The sequence below is a fragment of the Brassica napus genome, chromosome C1 (assembly GCF_020379485.1).
Source record: "Brassica napus cultivar Da-Ae chromosome C1, Da-Ae, whole genome shotgun sequence".
Taxonomy (NCBI): Eukaryota; Viridiplantae; Streptophyta; class Magnoliopsida; order Brassicales; family Brassicaceae; genus Brassica; species Brassica napus.
The window spans coordinates 13483291-13500595 of record NC_063444.1 but is presented as its reverse complement, the minus strand read 5'-3'; the positions used below and the strand labels follow the sequence as shown (position 1 = coordinate 13500595).

The 17305-nt window shown below is 31.1% G+C and overlaps 1 protein-coding gene across 1 annotated transcript; it reads left to right on the top strand.

Annotated features, from left to right (window-relative positions):
• Positions 1-13830: 13830 nt before the first annotated feature.
• Positions 13831-16801, top strand: LOC106439699 (peptidyl-prolyl cis-trans isomerase FKBP53-like). Its single transcript, XM_048744186.1, has 11 exons — positions 13831-13957; positions 14021-14094; positions 14183-14427; positions 14518-14678; positions 14932-15217; positions 15314-15472; positions 15648-15831; positions 16084-16171; positions 16256-16297; positions 16395-16443; positions 16529-16801. Exons 1-11 carry the CDS (start codon positions 13945-13947, stop codon positions 16605-16607), a joined length of 1380 nt encoding a protein of 459 aa, XP_048600143.1. The 5' UTR covers positions 13831-13944; the 3' UTR covers positions 16608-16801.
• The last annotated feature ends 504 nt before the right edge of the window (positions 16802-17305 follow it).

The following is a 17305-nucleotide window of genomic DNA, read 5'->3' as shown; positions in this document are numbered from 1 at the left end:
TGGGTTTTAGATTTTAGCTTTTGGTTTTTAGATTTTGGTTTTAGCTTTTCAGCTTTTGGTTTCTGATTTTTGGTTTCTAGATTTTGATTTTGGTTTTGCTATATTTTATTTATTTTTTAAATATTAATTAATACATTACTTTAAAATAATACAGCAAAATAACAATAAATATTTAGAATTACAATTAAAATTTATCAAAATATTGTGATTATTATTTAAAATAAAACGCAATACCATATTTTAATTATTATATTAAAAATTATATTATAGAAAATATAAATAAAATATATATAATTATACAAAAATAAAAATATTTAAAATTTTGAAACTACTTAGAAATTTTTCTTATATAAATTATTTTTAATTTTTAAAAAACTTGAATAGCAATAGTTTTTCTTATATATATATATATATATTATAAATTATACAAAATAAAAATACTCAAAATTTTGAAACTAATAATAAAATTTTAAATTATTTATATTTTCTTAAAGATGAATGGCTATTTTTATTTTTCAAGATTAATACAATATATTGTATGAATAAAACATATCATGTTTTCTAATTTTTAGTTATTTTTAATGTGACTAATAATTATTAAAAATATACAATTATTTTATTTATAGACATTAATAACTAATTTTAAAATTAATTAATATTATTTATAAAATATATAAATTTATTTTAGAGATATGAAATACAAATAAATTTTTTTACATTATTATTTAAATGATATCTAAAGTAAAAATAAATTGTATGATAATTTTATCTTTATGAAAATATTATTTATTAATTATTAATTAAATAAAAATGTAGTAGTTTCTTAAAAAAACATCAAAATTCGTTTTTGTTCATAAAAGCTAACAAAAGTTGGTTTTTGGTTTTTCTTCATAAATTAGTTAAACTTTTCAAAAATTAGTTTCCCTAAATTTTAGGGAATCTATTTGTTAGAAAGCTTGATTGGCAATTGAAATGGTTTTTACAAAAACAAAAACTAAAAGCTAAAACTTGATTGGAAGAAAAATGAGTTTTGAGAAAACAAAAACCAAAAACTAATCTAAAAACTACAAACAATCAACCTCTAAACTCTGAAAAATTTTACATTGTGTCACGAATAGTCAATTCTAACTTAGTTAAAGATCTTCCTTTTGCAATGAGATATTTCAAATGTTCAACATTCACAACTTCGCCAATAATATCTAAAACACACGACATTAGAAAGAAGAACTTGTGAACAAACATATCATAAATAAGACACATCAATAAAAATAAAATATGATATAGAAAATATACCGACTAAAAATTCATTTTCATATTGACGTCCCTATATTTCTTTAAATTCTTTGAAATCATTATTTGTTGACTCTTTTGGAAAATCATCACACGGTATGATTTTGGTTATTATATATAAATTTATCTTTAAAAGCAGAGGAGTCTTTTTATATTTTATGGTATAATCACCGAAAGTGAAATTATGCAGAATAAAAGAATCCCGTTGAGATAACGTGTATAGAAAATTACCAAAAAACAAGTCGCCAAAAGAATATTTTTCAATAGAAGCATGACTCCTAGTTTCCTACAAATTAAATTTCAAATAAGTGACTAACACTAAATCATATAATTAATGTGAATCAAAAATGAAATAAATTAATATATTTCAACGGCATCAATACCAATTCAATTGAAACAAATTTTGACTTTTTCATGATTCTAAAGTATCAACACCTTTAGTTTAATTTTATAGTAATCTTTAGCCGACTCAATAACTCTAATAAGAAAAAGTGAAATGGAAAAGACAACATTTGAAAGTGTTTCATATTATTTAAAAATGAAGTTTTGTAAGTTTTGTGTGTATTTCCCATCAAAAGTATGATGAGAATATATACTTTCATAGCATAGAGTTGGCAAATAATTATAATACATTATTAAGATGGATACTAAGATAAAGTCGGCATCATAATTCTGGTATTAGCATTTACATACTACTATAACTATAATACAAGATAGACTAAGATAAATATCACTTATACAAGGCTTGAGCGTTTTTACCTCAACCCGAAGTACCTACTTAAATCTGAACCGGAAAAACCGAAACCGAATCCAAACTGTTATACAAAAATAACTGAACGGGACTTATGAGCTTAGTACATTGGTGTTTGGTTATAATCCAAACCGAACCGAAATCCGAACTAGGATCCGAAGATATCCGAAATTAGTTAAATATATTAATATTTTTATATATTTTTAGATGATTTAGATATTTTAGAATATTAAAAATATTTTTTTAGTTTGTTTTAATTGTTATTTTGAATACTTTTTAGTTAATTTAGATAGTTTAACTAATTTTTAATTAGATTTGCAAACAATTTATATATTTTGAAAACAAAATTGTCAATTTTTGAGGTTTAAAACTTATATTTTTGGACAATTTTAAACATTGGTTACATCTGATCCGAATCAAACCCGGAAGGAACCGAACCGAATTCGATCCGATAATTAGTAAAACCCGAATGGTACTTCTGAGCATAACACCGAAAATCCGAAAATTTGAATCACCCGAACCGAAACCAAACGGTCTACCGAACGCCCATGCCTAACATATACATTATCTATATTATCATTAAACTATAAATTATAATAAAAGATAGATTATGTTCCACTTCCAGTAATTTTAAATTACCAATAACAAATATGATTTTAAAGCCGAATAATAAGAATTGGTTCTAACTTATCAAAGTTACAAAATTTATTTAAAAATTATATATCTAATTACAAATCTTGAAATAGTTATATTATTTAAATTAATAAATTAATGACTGAAAGAAAACTAATAATAAATTAATGACTTAGACCATCTCCAACAATAGATCCTTCATTAGAGTTCTAAATCAATTTTTTAAGTAAAATTAATCAAATTAAACATTTTAGATACTTGGTTAATTTCAACCTCTCTAATGGTAGAACCAATGAAAGGTTCTAAATTTCAAAAAAAGGAAAATTTGCAATAATAGATTACTTGCCTCACAAGCTATACTAAAAAAATTATAATTATTGAATTACATAAAATTGAAATTAACTTGACATAAAACATATAACATAGATTGAGAAATCATAAACTAAACTAAACAATTAATATTCATTTTGCGTTGTACCAAATTTACGCCATATATGCTCAACCAAATCATTTTTCAATTGTTCATGTATGTTGCGATCACGAAGTCGAGTTCGAATTGCCATCAAATTGCACATATTAGAAGGCATATCTTTAGAATACATGAAATCCACATGCGAACTTCGGTTTGATTCCGCTTGTGCGAATTCTGATACATCAAATTGAGTGTAACCATCTCGTTCGTCTTCCACTATCATATTGTGCAATATGATACATGTTCTCATAATCTTGCCGATTTTTCGCTTATCCCAAATAAGAGCCGGGTTTTTAACAATGGCAAATCGAGCTTGCAAGACTCCAAAAGCACGTTCGACATCTTTACGGACAGATTCTTGTAATGTAGCAAATAAGGATGCTTTTGGTGTTTGGGGAAGTGAAATAGATTGGATAAAAGTTGACCAGTTCGGATAAATACCATCGGTCAGATAGTAAGCCAAATCATACTCGTGTCCGTTGACAAAGAAATTCACTTTTGGAGCTCGACCTTGTAATATATCATCAAAAACCGGTGACTTATCAAGAACATTGATATCGTTTGAGGTACTTGGAGGTCCAAAAAACTCGTGCCATATCCAAAGATAGTGTGAAGCGACTGCCTCTAACACGATTGAAGGTTTTCCAGATCCACGTGTATATTGTCCTTTCCAAGCGGTTGGGCAATTCTTTCACTCCCAAGGCATACAGTCGATGCTTCCTATCATCCCGGAAAAACCGTGCATCTCTCCAACATCGAGTAGTCGTTGGAGATCTTGTGGTGTCGGTGTTCTGAGATATTCATCTCCGAATAAATATATGATTGCTTCAACAAAATTTTCTAAGCATGACATTGCAGTACTTTCACCAAGACGGAGGTATTCGTCAACTGCATCAGCGGCACAGCCATATGCCATCATACGAATTGCTGTTGTGGCCTTCTGTAGTCCAGATAGACCGAGCCTTCCGGTAGCATCTCTTCTTCGTTGAAAGAATGAAACTTCATTGGCGAGTCGAGTAACAATACGCATGAACAAGGGCTTGTTCATTCTAAACCGGCGTCGAAATAGATGATTAGGATATGTTGCATTTTCACAAAAATAATCATTCCATAGACGGTTGTGACCGTCTTCACGTTCTCTGTCAATATAGGCTCATTTTTTCTTTGGCTTGGTTGCTTGTTGACGAACGGTAAGATTTTTGAATTCTTCATTGAAAGCTTGTTCCATACTTTCATTCAATGCTGAATCGAACGTTTCTTCGATGGTTTGCTCAAAAATATCATAGGAAGAAGATGCCATTTTTTAGTAAAGAATAGAATAAGATAATTTTAAGGAAAGAAAATAAGAAGAAGATGATATAGAAAATTCTTAGTAAAGAATAGAAGAAGATGATGATATAGAGAGAATTCTCAGGTTTGTAATAAATTTTGTGCTATGCAATGTAAAATATATAGACAAATGTTGACGTGTTTAGTATAGAAATTGAAGGTGCATAATGAAATGGAATACAATTCTAAAAAGTTTTAAAATGCTAGGAAATGGAATGGAGTACAATGAAAATGCTAGAATATGGAATTTTAAAAAGTTTTCAATTTGTGGTGCCAAATTAAATGGAATACAATTCTAAATTCTAAAGTAAGTGAATTAATATTGAAAAGTTGGTGAATAAATAATGGAATCCAATTGTAAACTAAGTGAATAAATATTGGAATACAATTTGTGGTGCAAAATCAAGAAAGTGAGACAACAACAAAATCAAATGAGATAACAACAATTCTTCGACAACAACAAAGACAACAACAAAGATAATAACAAAAGCAAATATTGGAATACAATTCTCTTCACCATTTTCTCATTTTCTTCCATTCTTCCATCCGTTATTTATCACCTAAGACAACAACAAAGCAAATGAGATGAAACTAAGCACAAACTGAAACTAAGCACAACTAAGCATCCAGTGAAGAAGTTAGATGAAACTAAGCACAAACTGAAAATATATCCCAAAGAGATAAGCACAAACTGGAATAAAAACAGAACAAAAAACAGAGACTATTGATTGAAGGATCATGATACACAATCATAAGACACAAGCAAAGGATCAATACATAGAAGCAAATATCAGAAACATACAAAGCAACAAACTGACTCAACATCATTCATCCATTCTTTATCACTTAAGACAACAACAAACTGACTCAAGAAAATGACACCAAAGACTGACTCTATCACTTAAGACAACATATAACTTATTAGTTTGTCCTTCAAAGCTAGTTCAGTCTCACTAAGAGGCTCGTTTTTAGCAAGGAGAGTCTCCAACATATGTTGCTTATTAAGCTTGTCCTTCATTTCAAAGTCCTGCTTCTTCAGTTCATGATCCAGCTTCCTTATCTCCAACAGACCTTGCAACTTCTCCACAGACTTGCTGTTGGTTGCTTCCATCTCTTTGGCACTCTGTTGCGCCTTCAACCTCGACTTTGCCTTCTTCACACCTTCAGGACGAGCCTCTTCTTCATCTACATGGCTCGATGACTGGACAGAAGCTTGAGAGCCATCTTCAACCTTCCTTCTTTTTGACTTGTTGTTATCTGTCCCGAAAGTTGCCACCCACTTCTGTTCATATTTTAGCTCCCTCCAGCAATGCTCCAGTGTGAACTTGGCACCGTAATCATGGTGATAGATTTCATTAGCAAGCTTCATTACATCATTGTCATTCTGCCCCGAAGACTGCTGACTTGTTGCAGCACATAAGGAGCCAACAAACTTGGAGACTTGGTCACTGATCTTGGCCCACCTTTGCTTACAGTTGCCAACCTCTCTATCTGGCACACCAACAAGCTGAGGACTTGCGTTGAAGTAAGCTCCCACTCTTTTCCAAAAGGACCCAGCCTTTTGCTCATTCCCGGTGACCGGATCTTTGCTTGTGTTAAGCCAAGCATTTATGAGCACCACATCTTCCTTCTGTGACCACTTCCTTCTCCCTCTTTTGTCTTTAGTTGGCTCTTCAGCTTGAGTTGGATCATTAATCAACTGGGAACTTAAAAAAGGAACTTCTGAAGTTCCAAATGCTACGCTGTGTGAGACAGGATCACACTGTTGGCTAGTTAACAGATCCAGGAACCCGGAAGACTGAGTAAATGGATTTGAAGAATCCATTACTACTTTCTGGTTGAGAAAGGAGAAGGAGAGAGTTAAGTAGTTTTTTTGAAAAGAGATGGAGAAGGACGAGCAATGAAGAAACAAAGAGATGGAGAAGGACGAGCAATGGAGAGACAAAGAGATGGAGAAGGACGAGCAATGGAGAGACAAAGAGATGAAGAAGGACGAGCAATGGAGAGACAAAGAGATGAAGAAGGACAAGCTGTTTTGCTTTCTTTTATAACCAGTGTGAGTGTGTTTAAGTGTGTCAATTGTGTGGTGTTAGTAATAAAGTCTTACCTAATCGAAGAACAACCAAGCATTTATCACATTAGGTTACTAAATTTGATAAGACAGTCCTAATTAAAGCTAACTACCAAGAAACTAGACTTTACCAAGCATTGATCACTTAAGTAAATTAAAGCTAACTACCAAGAGTGTAAATGAAAGCTAACTACCAGAAGATAAGGTGTGATCTAAAACAAACCTGATTTAGTTGCTTCAGATATTCCTTTGAGTTGTAATCGTCAGAAATGACCTTCACCTCTTCAATAGCACCTTCTCGTCCTTCCTCACTATAAGAACTGCATAAAAAATTGTTCCAAACATATCAGAGAGCTAGCATTATACAAACTTGTGATTTCAATTGCCTTAATCTAGATTGTGAATGGTGAAATTAACCTTCACTTTTGATCAACTAAGCTAGATAGCAGGTGAAATTAACCTACAATCTTGATCTAACCATCAAAAAATACAAACTTCGAACATCATATAGCCAAACTCATCATCACACAAAGCAACTCTGGTTACTGGTTTACGAGAGCAGTATTCATAGCCTAGAGAGAAACCTAGCACCAAACGCCCAATCTACCAGGACATATCCAACTCTTGTCAACTAAAAACTAAGCCAACTAATAAAAATTCCAATTTGATGATCACCTGAATCGAATCTAGGAGCAGTGGGTTGGCTCTAATCTTCACCCGATCCAGACGAGCTAACGCTTGAAACAGAACCCGATCCAGATACCGATCCGTTCACCTGATCGTAAGAGAGCGCCGGGAGGGGAACAGGGTGAGATTTCTTCTCGTCGGAGAAACCAGAGGGTCCGGCGAATTCGTTGTTTGAAGAAGAAACGCACCTCTGCCGTCCATGGCTGCCGGAGAGCTCCTCAGAGGGTTTATACACGAAGAGATTCTCTGTAATCCCGGGTTCAACAGATCGAGAGAGACAAAGCGTTTTGGCAAAATCGCCGAGGTTCATCAGGAAAAGAGAGAGAGAGAGAGAGAGATTTTTCCGCGAAATCAGAAAAAGAGAGAGAGAACAATTGAGTTTTTTTTGTAAAAAAAAAACCAATCAGACAATGACACATATTGGCATAGAAGTGGTTCCAAAACATCTAAATTTAGAACCATATCTACCTAATTTTTCTCATTCTGATTTAATTTTCAGCATTTAATTAGTTAGAACCATGCCATTAATTTTCCTTAGATACACCATTGGGCCTGCTCTTAGCTAAATCCTAATAAAAACATGAAAAAATAGCAAACTTAAGTAAAATCATGGAGAACGTGACAAATAAACACAATCAAAATAATTATATATCTAGTTACAAAGTTTATAGTTATATTATTTAAATTAATAAATTAATTACTCAGCTAAAAACTAATAATAATTTAATAACTATGCTATAACCTAATAAAAATATGACAAATAAGCAAAAGTAACTAAAATCATGGAGAATATGACACATAAGCAATATCAAAATAATTATATACATGGTTACAAATTTCATAGTTATATAATTTAAATTAATAAATTATTGACTCAGAAAAAAACTATTAATAAATTAATGACCCAGCTTAAACCTAATTAAAACATGACAAGTGAGCAAAATTACCTAAAATCATGGAAAGAATGACAAATAAGCAAAATCACTTCATAAATAATAGTATAGATAGATGATTACATTCTTCAAAATTTTAAATTTAACTATATAAATTAATTATATTTAATGATAAACGTTATTTTATTAGATATTTGTTTGAGTTTCTTACCAAAGTAGTTGGTAAACTCTTTAAAAATAGTTATTTATGTAATTAAACCATATTGTATTATATTATAGGAAAAACTGGAAAAAGGGACACTCTTAACTTAAGTTTGTCCCGATAGTACTTGTAGATGATTATTTAGGTAAATTGAATTTATATTTTCTTTAATACCATTATACCTTTCAATTAACCAAATTAAAATTGATTGAAGTTTTCATAGAAAATAAAAAAGAAGAAGTAAAAACACAAAGTTAAAAAAAAATCCACAGAAGAGGTAAAACCTTTGTTCAAAAATACGTCCGCCTGAACGATTCGGCGGCCCAGTAAATGTTCAATGGTGGATGAACATGGCGATTCATGATGATTTGATTGTATTATACGAAAACGGGTGAGTACAAACTTAACAATTTGGTGATTTTGTTAAGTTTTGATGTTCTAAATCTGATGTTTACATGTAGATCTATTATCCTTACATTATAAAGCAAAGAAAAATGGTGAAAAACGAAAAAAGCTTGAAAAACCATAGATGTGTTTCAGAACTCGACCAAACACTTTTGAAGAAAAAGATGGTAAAGTCGTAATTTCCAAACTCACTTAAAAAATATAAAAAATTTAAAACACTGATTACTAGCGGTTCGAACCTAGGCTTTTGGCACAAAGTGAGAAAACACGAACCACTAAACCAAGTCTTACTTACCGTTACACTCAACTTATTTAATATGTATATGTATCAATGTAGATTTTTCTTTCACCTCGTTTTTAATTATATAAACGTATCAATGTAGATTTTTCTTTCATCTCGTGGGAAGAGAAAATCGTGGGAAAGAAGATACTATGAGAGATTTAAGATAGACTTAGTGTAGATTTAAAAAAGAGATTAACTGAAATATGAAAGTTTCCATATATTCGTGATTTCCTTATAATATGTATCGTACGTTGTGCAGAATACTGTAGATATGGTGGAAAGTTTATTCTTCCGAAGACGTAACATAAAGTAAAAGTAGAATAGGTTATGACACATAAATAAGAAAAAAGTAAATCGTAGAGTCGTGGCTATAAGTTGTAATAAAGTTACAAGTAGACTAAAGACATCTTGTTAGAATATAAACTAACAATCTAATCTATTAAAAGGAGAGTACATTTTGTACTTACCCTAGACTTTTTCACAATAATTACATCTTTATGCCACTGGTATTAAATACAAAGTTTTGTTTTTAAATTAAACCTAGCCCTGCGAATGTGTTTTAAATTTAACCGAGTGTTACTGATTGTAGTTTTATCATCAATTTTTGGATTATGGTGGGCCACACATAATGTTCAGAATCGTCAGTTTCCAGTGTTTGTTCTTTGAAAATGTGAAAGAAAATATGTTTTATAATATTTGTTTTTTTACTAAAGGTCAAAATCAAATTACAAATTAAAAAAAAATCTTTTCCGTTGCATTTACTGAGGCTTGCAACAATGAACGAAACGTTTACATGTCTCTGTACATTTGAAGAAAGCTCGAGTAGTTTGATTGTAATGAATTAAAGCTTCTATTTTCAAATGTCAGTAATCAAATCTACACACGCAAAGGAATCATATATTTTTAGGAAGAAATAATTTAATTCCTTAAAATTAGATGGTAAATTGGTAATATTGTGTTGCACATTTTTAGGAATTAAATCAAAAACCAAATAACAAACAAGATTGAGTAGTAATTAGTTGTTAGGTAACAATATATTCAACATTCTCTTAATGAAATGCTAAAACATTCAATAAAATTTTAGACGTAGGTTCATTTATAACAAAATCCACACGAAAATATTGTGTATTTGTTTTAATAGATAAAAAATGTTACTCCCTCCGTTTCATTTTAATTACTCCCTCTGTTCCTAAAATGAGGATTTTATCGAATTATTTTTTGTTCCAAAATAATAAATTTTCTAGAATTTTAAGTTAATTTTAGTAGTTAATGTTGATAAATTGTATGCTTTTAAGAAAAAAATAATTGAAAATATTTGAATTGATTAATTACTATCGGTTGATGGTTATTGGAAAATGTATAGTGAAACAAACGATAAATTTAATTGTAAACATTTATTATATTCTTAATATGCATGAATAGTCAATAAAATCTTTCTTTTAGGAACAGAGAGAGTATCGTTTTAGATTTGGACACAGAGATTAATAAAACATTTAGTTTTGTATATTTCCGAAATAAAAACATTATTACCAATACATCTAACCACATTTCAACCAATAGAAAAATAGATTTGAATAAAAAATCAATAAATTTTATATTGAAATTATAAAACGATACTTATCTTAAAACGAAAATTTTACTCTACAACGACACTTAATTGAAACAGTAACAATATAGTCAAACATGCTCTTAATGAAATGTTAAAAAATACTTTTAATAAAATTTTAAAGACATGGTTTAGTTATAAAGCTGTGTACTTAATTATGTTCTACTCCCTCAGTTTCATAAAGAATGTCACTTTGACATTTTTCGCACAAATTAAGAAAATGATTGAAATGCATTAAAGTTCTTATTAATTACACATATTCAACCAATAGTATTTGAGATAAATGAAATTATTTATAAAATTAATGCATTTGTAATTAATTTTAAGCTAAAAATTGCATTGAAATTCTAAAATGACACTCTTTTTGTAACAAGAAAAAAATGCTAAAGTGACATTTAATATGAAACAGAGAGAATAAGAGATAAGATTGGTTTTAAAACAGGTTATAGGTGTAAATCTTTCAAAACAAGTTAGATGATACACGTAGAAGTGCTACACATATAAAATGATACAATTCAACATCATGAGAAACTATAAAATTCATCTTAGCATATGAGAATGTAAGTATTCTTAAGGCTATATTTCTCTTAAATATATATTGGTTCATATTAGGTTATTCTAACTAAATCAAGAACCGAAAATGTAGTATTAAAACAAAACCAACACTGAATCAATGTTTACAAATATTTGAGGGGTTCTTATATTTCGGGAAAAATAAAACTAAAATCAAACCGGAACCAAACTGAAAACCAAATGGGTACTGAATATCCAATATACAGTTTATATTCTAAAACTACTACCTATAAACCGGACTGCCCAAAAAACTAGATTACCCTATTACTTTTTATTCGAAATATTTAAAATTATCTTAATTTCCAATATAACCGAATCACCTGAATAATGTTTATCCAAAATATCTAAATTTATCCGAGTTATGCGACATCTTATTCGAAATAATCCAAATAGCAAGAATCAAACCATAACCAAATTGAACTCAAAATTTTAATGGGTTTCTAACATTGTTATCTGAACTAAACAAAACTCAAATTCGTAAATAACTCAACAGTTTCTATATCTATTGAACCGGGGGAAAATGAAAACCAAACTGAAATTGGGAAAATGGCTTATTTCAACCTGTACTTATGCATCGTGCTTTTTTTCCCGAACTTTGAAGTAGTGCGTATTTCATACTGAACTAAAAAATAAATTAAAAATACTATATGAATTTTATGTGTTATGCTTTTTCATTCCGGGACTTTATAGTAGTGCATTCATGATGAACTAAACAAAAATTCAAAAATACTATATGAACTCTCAAATCGTGCTTGTATATATATATATTGATCGTCAAAGGTGTTAGACATCCATTAATTTATCAAATCGACGTCATTTTGGATAAATTATGTGAAATTAAAATTTAAAAATACCACATGAACTCTACTCGTGCTTATATATTTCATGACCGCCAAAGGTGTTATTCACCGTTAATTTATCAAATTGACGTTAATCTATCAAAACGACGTCATCAGTTCAACTAACACCAGTGTAAGAGTCAAAAAATTAATTTTTAATTTCACAAAATTTATCCAACATGATGTCATTTTGATAAATTAATGGATGCCTAACACATTTGATGGTCAATATATATTAAAGCACGATTTAAAGAGTTCATTTAGTATTTTTAATTTTTTAATTTTATAGAATTTATCCAAAATGACATCGTTTTGATAAATTAACAAATGACTAACACTTTTGATGGTCAATATATATAACAAGGGTTTTGAGAGTTTATATAGTATTTTTAAATTTTACAAAATTTATCAAAATGATGTTGTTTTGAAAAGTTAATTGATGACTAAACAGTCAATATATAAGCACGATTTTGAGAGTTTATGTAGTATTTTAAATTTTAATTTTACAGAATTTATTCAAAATGACGTCGTTTGATAATTAACGGATGACTAACACCTTTAACGGTTGACTAACACCTTTAACGGTCAACATATATAAGCACGATTTTGAGTGTTTATATGGTATTTTTGAATTTTGTTTAGTTCAGTATGTATTATGCATTTCCATAAAGTTTGGGAATGAAAAGGCACAATGCGCAAAGTTTATGTAGTATTTTTTTTTTTAATTTTTGTTCAGTTCAGTATAGAATACGCACTACTGCAAAGTTTGGGAAGTAAAAGGCACGACGCATATAGTTCATGTTGAAATATGCATTTTTCCCAACCGGAATCAAACTAAAAAAAATTAGAACCAAACAAAAAACACACGTCTAGATCTAAACATATTAGTATATGAATTCATAAATATGTTAGCAAAAAATAATCTCGCGCTTTAAAGCGCGGATCAAATTCTAGTTCTAGTTAAGATAGAATATACAAGAAAGTTTTGTTTGTGTTTTATACTAATGATATATATATATATATATATATATATATAATGATATATATATATATATATACAAGAAAGTTTTGTTTGTGTTTTATACTAATGATATATATATATATATATATATATATAATATGTAGTATCCGATTTCTAGACTAATTAAATGGTCATAATGAGTATTCTATCCTCAGCTATAACATAAAATAAAATATGATTTCACTATTGTTTAAAAGAATTTTAAGCATATAAATAGTTATACTTATGTTTCCACTATTTTTTTATATTTTCAAAATTTAGTTTATTCTTTTTTCATTACGGAAGTTTAAAACCTGTCAAAGAAACAAGTAAAAGTTGAGAGCGTTTTTTTTCAGTTTTCCCTTATACTAAAACCAGACTAAGATAAATTTAGAGAACTTCTCTAGGATATTTTTTTAAAAAATTTTGTCACAAAAATAGACCTCAAAGAAGAAAATGATCAAAATAAGTTTTATTAAAGAATAAAAATACATTTTTACCCTATAATTAACTAATTTAGACTTAAGATTTAGACTTAAAGGGTGGGGTTCTGGGGATATGGTTTCAAATTAAAACAAAATAAAAATAAATATTAAATTTTTTTTTTAAAAAAAAGAAATTTGATAATTGTTTTTAATGCTATTTTTACGACAAAAACTAAAAAAAAAAATTGATATCTGAGAGAATTGGTCTCCGATTTCAAATCTAAGACCTATTTTGGGCCTCGCTAAAACTCAGTAAAGCCCAAATGATCAGGAACGGTTCAGTTAAAAATTTCTCGTAACCGAAAAACCTCGACAACCGCTCATCTTATAAAGCGTCTGCAAAACCCCCATACTAGGGTTTTAAACCTTCTTCAAAACTAGTTGCCGTTTCAATCCAAGGGAGTTTTATCGCCGTCTTGAAGAAAATGGGTTTCTGGGGTAAGTTTCTCGCCGTTTCCCTGAACAAGGATTCTTAGTTCTGATTTGTGTTTACTTTTGCAGGACTAGAAGTGAAACCTGGAAAGCCTCAAGCTTTCCATCCCAAAAACGAACAAGGGAAGCTTCACCTCACTCAGGTATACAATCTTGTATAGCTCGTTGAGACTAATTCGGGAGCTGCGAGTGTTGATGTTTGTATGTTGTGTTGCTTTTGCTGCCGTTCAGGCAACTCTAGGCTCGGGTTTGGGCAAAGAGAAGAGTGTGATCCAGTGTTCCGTAGCAGGAAACACACCCATTTACTTGTGCTCACTGCTGCCTAACAAAACCGAGTGTTGCCCTCTGAATCTTGAGTTTGAGGACGATGACGAGACCGTTGAGTTCTCGGTGACTGGTGACAGAAGCATCCACCTTTCTGGATTCTTGGAGGAATATGATGACGATGAGGAGTATGAGCAGGACGAAGATGATTCGTATCCTTTACTTGTGTTATTAGCTGATGCTTTCTTGTTTTCTTTTTGTTCCTCTAGTCTTTAAAGTTTTCATTACGACATTATTATTAGAGATGGTATGGAGATTGCTGAAATGGGGTCTGAAGAGTCTTCTGACTATGATAGTGAAGAGGATGAAGATGACATGGATGAGGATCAGATGGATAAATTTGAGGACTTTCTTGATCGCAATCTCGAAATGTATCGCCAGTCTTCTGTCCCAAACAGCGGAGGTACCTTTTGTTTTACCACAGAGCTTAATCCATTTCCAATAGAATTTTAGTATTTTTTTTTTGGTTTTAGCTTTGTGTGGTTGCTTTTCGCCTTGACCCTCTCATAAAGATGTGTTATAAGATGTTTGAAACGTGAATTTATGTGCTAGTGTGGCTTCTGTGTACATTTGTGGTTATAATATGTACATGTGCTGCATGGTTTTGTTATCTTTCCTTTGTAATGTTAAAGCAAAGTGAATTGTATTTTTTCTAGTTGTGATTGAGGAGATAGAAGAGGATGAAGAGAAGCCTGCCGAAGATAAAAAGACTAAACGATCCAAGAAGAAGAGTCAAGCTGCCAAAGATAAGAACGCAAATAAACAGATTGGTGTCAAAGAGAGTGCCCATGCTTCAGATCTGGAGAGCGAAGATGAAGATGGTTTTCCCATTCCCAAAGAGAATAATAAGTCTGGTGAGAAGATGAACTCAGATGTTGACGAACAAGGTAGCAACAAGAAACGGAAGGCCAAGGCTTCTGAGCAAGATGGTGGACAAGAAAGGTACCCCCTCTCTTTGATCTTTATCTGACGCTGAGTACAGTGACAATATCATATGTCGAGGAATATGAAATTGTTTCTATCTTTTTTTTTTTCCAGTGAAAACAAGAATAAAAAGAAGAAAAATCAGAAGGAGAAGAAGAAAGGCGAAAGTACCTCAAATGAGAAAGTTGAGACGTGCAGTGTGCTGAAGAAGAAGGAAACCACCCAAACTTCTTCAAGCCAGAAAGCTCAAAACGAAACCAAAAACAATGCCATGTGAGAACTCTTATTTCTTGATATAAGGAATCTTTTGGATAATACAAATTTGTGAAATATATAGTACAAATTTGAGTGATTATTATTACAAGCATTGTGCCACAAAGAAGAGATGGCTTTGTACAAAGGTTCTTCCAGACCTTTTCTCATCTAGCAATTTTATGTGCTTTTACAGGAGTCAAAGCTCTAAGACCCCAGATAAATCTGCTGAGAAGAAAAATAAGCAGAAGAACACAAGTGAGAAAGCTACAGTCGAGAACTCCAAGGCTTCTCAAGAACAGACATACCCAAATGGGCTCGTTGTTGAGGAGTTAAAATTGGGCAAACCCAACGGCAAGCAAGCTACTCCTGGAAAGCAGGTATACTGATATAGTGTGCATATATGGTTACTGCATATATGCCACGTAGATTTTCGACAAGGTGGTAGTGTAATAAAATGTGGGTTTTTGAAAGAATCCACACCAATGTCTAATAAGACCAACCAGAGCCTTAAGTAGTGGTGAACTCTACCAAATGGTCTTTGTCGGCTTTGTTTGGATGCAGTTTATTAGATTGCATCAATGTGTTGTGTTAGCTATTCCGAGCTCTCATTATATTGTTTCTGAGTGCAGGTCAGTGTCCGTTATATTGGAAAGCTTCAGAAGAATGGGAAGATCTTCGATTCCAACATCGGAAAAGCACCTTTTAAGTTCAAGCTAGGTTGGTATTTTTGATTAGATGCAAAAGAAATTGGTTAATCTTGTGAATGATACTAGATACTTATGCGCTTGTTGGAACATGCAGGTCGTGGAGAAGTCATCAAGGGATGGGATGTAGGCGTTAATGGTAACATCTAAATTTCTTACTCTGATTCTCATCACTTTGTTCAATATGTACATCTTGTTGTTTTTTAATTGCAAGTTTTTTTATTTGAATTCCACAGGAATGCGTGTTGGTGAGAAAAGAAAGCTTACAATTCCTCCATCAATGGGGTATAAATCATCTTGGTCCTAGTCAGCTTGTTTTCTTGATTGTGATTGTTTTGTTTCTAAACTTTTGATGGGATGTGATTCACAGGTACGGTTCTCGCGGTGCTGGTGGCCAGATTCCTCCTAACGCTTGGCTGTCGTTTGAAGTCGAACTGATTGATGTTTAAGTAAAAACCGCTCCGAGTTGATTGAATCTGTGATGAGGAGTTTTGAACTGTGGTTGGGTTGTAAGAAACTTTGAGGTGTGGTTGTAGTTGACAAAGGTCGAACCTGTCCTCGTAACATTTGGTTTTAGTCGTCTTGTTACTTGTACGTTGAATTTCTCGGATTTTATTTCAACTAGTAATTCCTTTTCCTCTTGCTTGAAAATCCAAAATCATGACAAATATTTATATAATAACCATACCAAATTTATTCCATAGTAGACATGGGATTAACCATACTTTTGGATACAACCAGATTATTAAGAAAAGACTCTCCAGCTCTGTACGTTTTTGGTCTAACTATTATGGTGCCATACTGAATGATTACGCAGCATAATTATTTCTTCATTATGAATTTATGATCAGATTTTATTTTCATAAACCAGCTCTGTACGTTTTGGTCAAGTGTTTAGAGTGGCTTTCAGTTTTGGTGATTAATAGCTTTTCATTAGAATTGAAATTTGTGGTTTTATGCAAGTAGTTCTGTAATAAAAATTTCACAGTTATGTTTATGTATTCTTTTTCACTTTAGATGTTTTTTTTTTTTTTTAACACTGAAAATTTCATTGTATTGAGAGAATGTGATAACAGTGATCAACATCCCAACTAGAACACAAGAACTGAAAGAAAAGGCATTAAGTTTAGAAAAAGAAAGGCCTGAT